The sequence below is a fragment of the Arvicanthis niloticus genome, chromosome 17 (assembly GCF_011762505.2).
Source record: "Arvicanthis niloticus isolate mArvNil1 chromosome 17, mArvNil1.pat.X, whole genome shotgun sequence".
In the NCBI taxonomy this organism is placed as follows: Eukaryota; Metazoa; Chordata; class Mammalia; order Rodentia; family Muridae; genus Arvicanthis; species Arvicanthis niloticus.
Window position 1 is genome coordinate 17,968,322 of NC_047674.1, and position 7,927 is coordinate 17,976,248.

The 7,927-nt window shown below is 50.9% G+C and overlaps 1 protein-coding gene across 2 annotated transcripts; it reads right to left on the reverse strand.

Moving 5' to 3' along the window:
- Positions 1-1,840: 1,840 nt before the first annotated feature.
- On the reverse strand, positions 1,841-5,653 carry LOC117722496 (intestinal-type alkaline phosphatase). 2 transcript variants are annotated; one of them, XM_076914862.1, is made up of 11 exons: positions 5,492-5,653; positions 5,294-5,410; positions 5,065-5,180; positions 4,737-4,911; positions 4,485-4,657; positions 4,121-4,255; positions 3,967-4,039; positions 3,705-3,839; positions 3,438-3,629; positions 3,116-3,229; positions 1,841-3,029 (listed from the first exon to the last, which is right to left on the reverse strand). In XM_076914862.1, the coding sequence occupies exons 1-11, from the start codon at positions 5,559-5,561 to the stop codon at positions 2,671-2,673; spliced, it is 1,659 nt and encodes a 552-aa protein (XP_076770977.1). In that variant the 5' UTR covers positions 5,562-5,653; the 3' UTR covers positions 1,841-2,670. The 2 variants fall into 2 exon arrangements, with proteins under 2 accessions (XP_076770977.1, XP_076770979.1); XM_076914864.1 differs by lacking the exon at positions 5,065-5,180.
- Positions 5,654-7,927: the final 2,274 nt, after the last annotated feature.

The following is a 7,927-nucleotide window of genomic DNA, read 5'->3' on the forward strand; positions in this document are numbered from 1 at the left end:
CCTTTAAGCCTAGCACTCAGGAGGCAGAGGAAGGCAGATCTCTGTGAGTTCAAGGCCAACCTGGTGTATAGAGTGAGTTCCAGGACAGCCAGCCAGGGCTACACAGAGAAACCCTGCCTCGAAAAACCAAAATCTCTCTCTCTCTCTCTCTCTCTCTCTCTCTCTCTCTCTCTCTCCCTCTCTCTCTGTGTGTGTGTGTGTGTGTGTGTGTGTGTGTCCATGCCCATGCATGCCATGGATTCCTTGTGGAGATCAGAAGACAATGTTGGAGAGTTGTGTCTGTATTCGGATTCTGGAGATCACACTTGCATTGTTGGGCAGTAAGCAGGCACCTTTATCTGCTGAGTCATCTTCTTGGTCTCCCAGCAATGTGTGACCAATGAAACCCTCATACTTACACCTTGAAGCTTGTAAGTAAAGACTATTCTAATCTGCTCTTTGAAATTCAGGTATAATCTATATACACCATAGAATTCACCTCCTTAACACATACAATTTAGTACTTTTCAGAACATTCACAAAGTTGAACATCTATTAACCAACATCTAATTCCAGAATAAGCTGGTTTTTTTTTTTTTTTAAACCGCAAGTTTTAAAATGAAGAGGTCCTTGGGTTTTGAACAAATTTATAAAACATAAACGTGTAATGCTGTTCCATTGTGTTGAAAGAGCAGCTAATTGACACCCAGGAAGACAGAAATATATCAGCTGGAGCCAAACAAAAGCCTCACATAATTGGTGGATGAAATTTAAAAACCAGTACGATGGTTCTGGAAGCTCTGTTAATGATGCCTTCTCCCATTCAGCTCCCATATTTTCACGACAGCCACTAAAATCCGGAATTGAAATAAACTACCCTGAGAGCCAAGACTTCAAATTGATGTTTCACAGTGTTAAATCAAGATTTTTAGCAAATAAGGAAACATATTCAATCTTCCTAGTATTACTAGTAGGAGCAAAGTGTGTTTCTGTACCTTCATAAATGTACAAATAAATTTGTAGTGTTGCAAAATTTGCTAGGAAACACAGCTGAACCCACCTTTGCGTAATTCTTTCAAATGTCCTCATTGGGCAGGTTAGGCAGGGGCAGAGAACTATACTGGGGTGGTGCTCCACCAAGTTCCCAATGCAAGTCAGACATGATTAGGGTCTGCACCTTCCTCTGGCTGATCAGTGCCTACATCTACACCCACTCCCACCCCTGAAAAAAAAGGAAAAAGATTTTTTTTTTGTTGCATATTTCCAGCAACAGCCAAAGTCCCACGTCCTGAATTCTTATTCAAAGGCTTTCGACCCCAGCACCATAGACCTTAAGTTCTTTCTCGACCTCAATGGCTTCTTGCAGCTCCAGCTTCTCATGCTTCATCCCAGCCGCCCTCTCTGACGCAGTCCTTGTAACCTCCCCAGATGACTGCTGCCTCCGGGCCTTTGCACTGCTGTGCTGTGTTGTTCAGGCCTTCACTTTGTTCAGGATTCTTGCTCAACCGGCTGTCTTTCCCTGGCCCGATTTCCACCATTACCTACCCCTCCCCACCTGAACCCAGGTACTTTGGGCTTTCCTTCTGTCTGGAAAGGACTTACTAAAATGCCAGGAGTGTGGTTCACACCTAAAATCCCCAGCATCTGGGAGACTACAGCAAGTGGATTGCCATAAATTTGGGGCCAGCTTGGGCTACAGAGTTTCAGGAGGTAGAGGAGGAGGAAGAGGAAGAGCAGGAAGAACAGGAAGAGCAGGAGGAGAGTCACTAAAAGCTGGGGATACAGCTCTGTGGCCGAGCACTTTCCTAGCAGGCATGAGGCTCTGGTTTTGAGCTGAAGAAAAAGTAAATGACCATTGCCGTTGTATTGTGTAATACTTTATTATTGGCTTGTCTCTCCCAGGGGAACACAGGCCTCGGAAGCTAGGGACTTTCTTCTGTTCAAAAATTAAGGTGCAGCCTCAGATGTCCTGGGAGTGGGGTGAGATACAGCTTCTGGAATTTCTTAGCTGGGCAATAAACACGGAAGGGCTGAACGATTCCAGAATCTTCGCTCTATGGGTTGGTATGGCTGGGCCCATGAAGGGTTCTGACTGTGGAGCTGGCCCGGTGAGGGTGAGGAAGGCTATGTCAAAGGCTGGCTAGGGGAACCCAGCACAGCAGCCTTTCGGCCTGACAGCAAATTAGACTGAGGAGTGGTGGGAAGTCAGCCTCTCTCTGTGTTCTCTTGTGCCTTAGTCCTGGGTACAGAGCCTGTAGGTCTGGATTCAAGCTCAGAGAGAGTACCCAACGGGTGGGTGCGCGTTTGATCCTCCACAAATTACTGCTGGAGTCCTGTCTTTTGCTAGGGGCTGGTAGATGAAGGCAAAATGAGTCTGGACTGTCCCGGGAGGGTCAGGGCCATGGCTGTCATGTTGCCTGTGGAGGAGGAGCTCTGTGGGATCTGAGGCTGGCTGCTAGCTCAGAGGTGGACTCTCCCTTGTGAGTGTCTGGGTAGGAGCCTGGAAGCGCAACCCTCGGTAGGGCCAGGCATTGAGGCCACTAGCAGAAAGAGAGAGGATCCTGGGATAGAGCCTGCAACCAGAATGCACTGAAGGAGGGGACCGTGAGGACAAGTTAGTGGGAGGTCAGGGAAGGGAAGGACCAGGTGAGGGCGTGGGACCTGGTGGGTGGCGCTAGGATGAACTGGGGTTTAGGAGTCCGCAGGAGCCCCCAGTAGTAGCAGCAAGGTTCCAGTCAGCAGCGCCAGGACCAGCGGGGCGGTGGCTGGGCCCAGGCTACTGGCGCTGCTCTGGACCGTGGTGGTGGTGGTGGTGGTAGTGGTCTGGCTCGGGTTGTTTGGTCTGCTCTCGTCTGCAGGGGGCTCCAGGCCGCAGTCGGTGTAGGGCTCCAGGCAGGCTGCGAAGGCCATGACATGCGCGATGTAGTTCTGTTCCTGCACGCCGTGCAACAGGTGCGCCTGCGGGCCACGCGCGAATATCGCCACGTCCTCCCCGCCGTGGGTCTCCGACTTTACCGGCACAGCAGCCTGCTGCTTGTATGACGGGCTTTCTGGAGGGACAAGGTGTTCAGGGAGAGGATCTCTGACCTGAGTCCCCTCTGCCCAACCTTCAGGCAAGCCACCCCACCGCACTCACTGCTTTCAGCATCGGTGACATTGGGTCTTTCCCCTGTACCAACATAGCCTGGGCCGTTGCCATACAGGATGGAGGTGTAGGGCTTGCCGTCCAGAGCATTGAGGGGAGCCAGCCCTGCATGGAGGAAGAGAAACACGTTGTTCTGCCAAGGATTGATGCTTAGATGAGCCCCTGCCTTTTGCCTGGCTAGTGGTCCAGTCGTTGCTAGATCCCCACAAGGCAGGTGCTCTTTCTGTTGTCCATTTAACAGACAGAAAAATGGTGGCTCAGAAGTCCTGTACATAATTGACGAAAAAACACCCGCCACCATCTCCCAACCTACCGAAGATGGAGGTCCCTCGAAGTGTGTAGCCACCAAAAGAGAAGACATGAGAGTGGTCAGCAGTGACTATGGTCAGTGTGTCCTGCTCACTAGTGAGCTGGCTGGCCCTCTCGATGGCTGAGTCGAACATCACTGCCTCAGTCAGCGCCAGATAAGCTGTGCCCAGATGGTGGCCACGGTCGATTCGGCCCCCTGCAGGAAGCCAGTGAGCTTGAGCCTGTTCATCTGTCAGTTGTCCCCTCTTCCCATGGGAGCTTGCAGACTCACCCTCCACAAAGAGGTAGAAGCCTTTGGGGTTCCTGCTTAGCACTCGCAGGGCTGCCTCTGTCATATCCCTCAGAGATGGGTCCATCAGCGGGTCTCGTTGAATGTCGAATTTTGTGTCTACAGGCTCAAAGAGACCTGAGGGGCAAAACCAAAATATAATGGTGACCCCCAAGCTTGGTAGTTGGGGTCATGGTTCATATACACACATGATCAGTGGTCACCATCTGAGGTGTACCAGTGCAGGAAGTGTGGGGCGGTTTACCCATGAGATATGTCACTGACGGATCCAGGGACTTCTGAATGAGTTGTTCACGGTTCCAAACATACTGGGATCCCTAGAGGGACATAAACAACTGGTAAGGCCCAAAGCCCTTCCCTAGTCTCCGCTGAACCACTGTTATTCTGCAGCCCATCACCTGGCGCTTTGACAGCCATTCCTCCACCAGGTTCTTGCCGTCCAATCGTGTTCCAGTCTCATTAACATCATTTGGATACTCGGGGTCTTTGGTTCCTGAGGGAAACATGTATTTTCGGCCCCCACCAAGGATCACCTGTGGTCAGAGAGGATGAAGGAAGGCAAACTTTAGGTCCTCTGTCTCCTTTTCCAGCCAGTCCCTAGCTCCACACCAGATGTGTGGGAACTACCCAGCCCTCAGAGACCCCAGAAGATCCAGGGAGCTCAGTCTACAGGTTGCCTGGGACCACCCCTCCCCCTCCTGCCCCTCTCCCAGTCCTCCCCTTTACCCCTCCCTTCCCTCCCCCTCCCCTTTTATTCCTTACATTAATGTCCATGTTGGAGATGAGTTGTGTAGCAATGTCCTTGCAGCCCTCCTGCAGCGCTGAGACAGGCATATCAGCATCCCCATACCAATTGCGGTTCACCGTGTGAACGTAAGTGCCCGCGGGGGAGGCGTGCTGCACCCTGGTGGTGGTCACCACACCTACGGATTTCCCTGAAGATGGCAAAGGTCAGGGTGAGACACCCAGTCCCCCAGGATTGCCCCCCCATCCCTGAGCCTGGCTCCAACTCACCTGCTTTTTTGGCACGATACATCACTGAGTAGACCTCGTTGCCAAAGGTGGTGTTGCACTGGTCGAATCGCGCTGCCGCGCTTACGCCGATGGTCTTGTAGTTGGTCTTGACCCCACACAGGTAAGCTGTGGCTGTGCTTGCACTGTCTGGGACCTGTCTGTCCACACTGTATGTCTGGAGATAGAGACACCACCAAATAAGACACCACCATCAAAGCAGACATTTATTTCTTCACCCAAGCCTGGGGGCTGTTGATTCTCTCTGCCACCCTTGCCCTGGGTCTCCATTAGCTTCTTCCTCACATTCCAGATGTTCTAAGGTTCTCACCTTGGACAGAGCCATATATGGGAAATGGTCCATGGCCAGGGGTGTCTCAGGTCCTAGATGACCTTCCAACTGTCCCTTTAGGATCCGAGTAGCTGTCACTGTGGGCACCCCCATCCCTGAAGGAGCAAAACCTCATCAGGACTGAACCCCAAGGCCTGTCTGCATCCACCAGTGGCCCTGGGTCCTTGGAGTACAAGGGCCCCAGGGTGGCCAGGCCTCACATGCTCACCGTCTCCCAGGAAGATGATGAGGTTCTTGGCTGATGTCTGAATGGGCTGCAGCTTTTTGGCAACATCCAGGGCCTCAGCTGCCTTCTGATTCCAGAATGCCGGGTTCTCCTCCTCCACTGGCCAAGGGAATAGCAGAGGAAGGGTCAGACTGATGGCCATGGGTGGAATGGGGTATGCATCAGAAGGAGCCTTGTTACCTGGAATGACGCTTATGGACAGCTGTAGCCTGAGGCCCAACAGCAGCAGCAGCACCCAGGCGCCCTGCATGGCTGGGGCTGGTGGTGAGACAGCAGCAGCCAAGGAGCTGGGACACCAGGGGATCAACTAACGAACAGGATGCCTGGACTTAAATAGGGGGAGACTTTGTTCCTAACCTAACAACCTCACATCCCTCCCCTGGATCGAAGTGGCCAGCCTGGCCCCACCCCTGCCCTGTGAACTGAACTGAACTTCTGATTGCTGGAGGGAGACAGCAGGGTGTGTCTAACCCAGCATGGGCTGGGGGTCCTGACAGAGCAGGCTCTGTGTGAGCACTAGGTGTCCCCGACCCCCATAGGGAGGGAGGTTATGTACTATGCAGCTGCCCCCTGGGCAGGGACCATGTGCCTCATGCTGCCACAGTGGGCACCTACTTCTTGCTCACAAAGTCTTGTACATCACTCTTACTCCTGAGAGCCAGGGCAGCTGGGCTCCTTCTGGGTGCTGGAGGTAGGTCTGGAAGGACACAGCTTGGATGAGGGGGCCTTTGTTTGGTTTCCTGATACCTGGAGCCAAATGACAAAGGAAACATGGCACACTGAATGCCCTGCTGTCTATTTGGCCTCTCATTAAGCCTGACCTGGGCAAGTACTTGGGATGTTTTCTCTTTGCTGTCTGTTTAAAATGGGGTTGCAGACAGAGCTCTGTCTTCCATGTTGAGACAAACATTGCACATCGGCCTCCAACAAGAGCAACCGTGTGCTGTGGTTTGAAAATAGATGGAGTCTGTCCCCGAGGTGCACATGTCCCTAGTGTGGTGACGTTAGGAGGTGATGGAAGGGAAACATGACTAGGTCATTTGAGGCTACATTCTTAGAAGGGGTGGGGTTATGTTTTTTTTTTTTTTTTTTTTTTTTGAAATCCTATTTAGTCCCTATTAGATGGGGTTATAATGACAGACAAAGACTGGCCTCTCCTTCATTTCTGGTTCCCTTGGGATCTATCTCTCAGGATGCTATTCACCACGTGATGTAGTGAAGCACATGTAAGAGCCAGGGCATTGGACTTCCAACCCCTCTTAAAGAAACCTCCATTTAAAATCTAATCCTCACCATCCTTTGCTATTGCAACGGAAAATGAAATTATACCCCGAGCATCCTTGGGTGGATAAATGGCTAAACAAGAAATGGTTCATATAAATAACTGAATATCATTAGCCTGAAGAGGGAAGGAAATCTGCCAAGTGTAATTACAGAACTCAGGAGCTGGAGGTAGGAGGGTCAGGAGTTCAAGGCAGCCATGGCTACACAGTGACTTAAAAGCCAATAATATGACGAGCACTTCTAATCCCAGCACTCAGGAGGCAGAGGAAGGAGGATCTCTGTGGGTTTGAGACTAGCCTGGTCTACATATTGAGTTCCAGGTCAGATTGGGCTACATAGTGAGACCCTGCCTCAAAAATAAATAAATAAATAAATAAATAAATAAATAAATAAGATTTTAAAAGCCAACATGAGATAAAAGAGATGGGGGGGGGACTCCAGCTCAGTAGAAGAATGCTACCCTAGAATACGTAAGGACCCTGGGCTCAAGATCCAGCACCATGAGCAAAAACATCAGGACCACCACCAAAACAACCTCAGTCCAAACTCAGACAAACCAAAGTCAAAGCCAAGGGGATCGTGACCCACACTGCAGTGTGGGTGAGGCATGAGGAGACTGTGCTGAGTGCAAATGCCCATCAGAAAGGCACAAGCCCCGCTCCTTTGTCCCCTCACCAAGAGACCTAACAATGTTTTTCTACTACATACATAAGAATGTTGATAAGGAGGGATGGCTCGGAGGTTAAGAGCACACTCTGTTCCTGCACAAGATCCAAGTTTGGTCCTCAGCTCCCATATCAGGTCGCTCCCCGACACCTGTAACTGTAGCTCCCAGGGATCTGATGGCTTCTCGGACACCTGTATTCATGCATGCACTCTCACACATACATACATACATGTAGTTAAAAATAAAGTAAGTGGCTGGGGAGATGACTAGGTGGTTAAAAGCACTGGCTGTTCTTCCAGGGGACTCTGATTCACACACACACACACTGCACAGACACACTCACCTAAACACCAGTACATATAAAACAAAAATGGCTGGGGGTGGGTGGGTGTAAGAAATCTTTAAAAACAAAGTATAAAAAGTTTCAGTAAATGAAGTCCATGAAAACAAAAAAGCAAAAGCAAAAACAAAAAAAAACCCATAGCCAGGGGCTGGGGGATGGGAGAGATGGGGAGGTTTTCTCTAATGGGTTCAGTGTGTCAGCTCCTCGGGATGTCTGGCCATGTGCTGTCCAGACACATGAGGTCCTTAACACTGCATTTGTAGGGCAGACCTCTGGGTGGGCCTCCCTGCTCTCCGCCCGAGGTCTAACCACTCCCTCCACT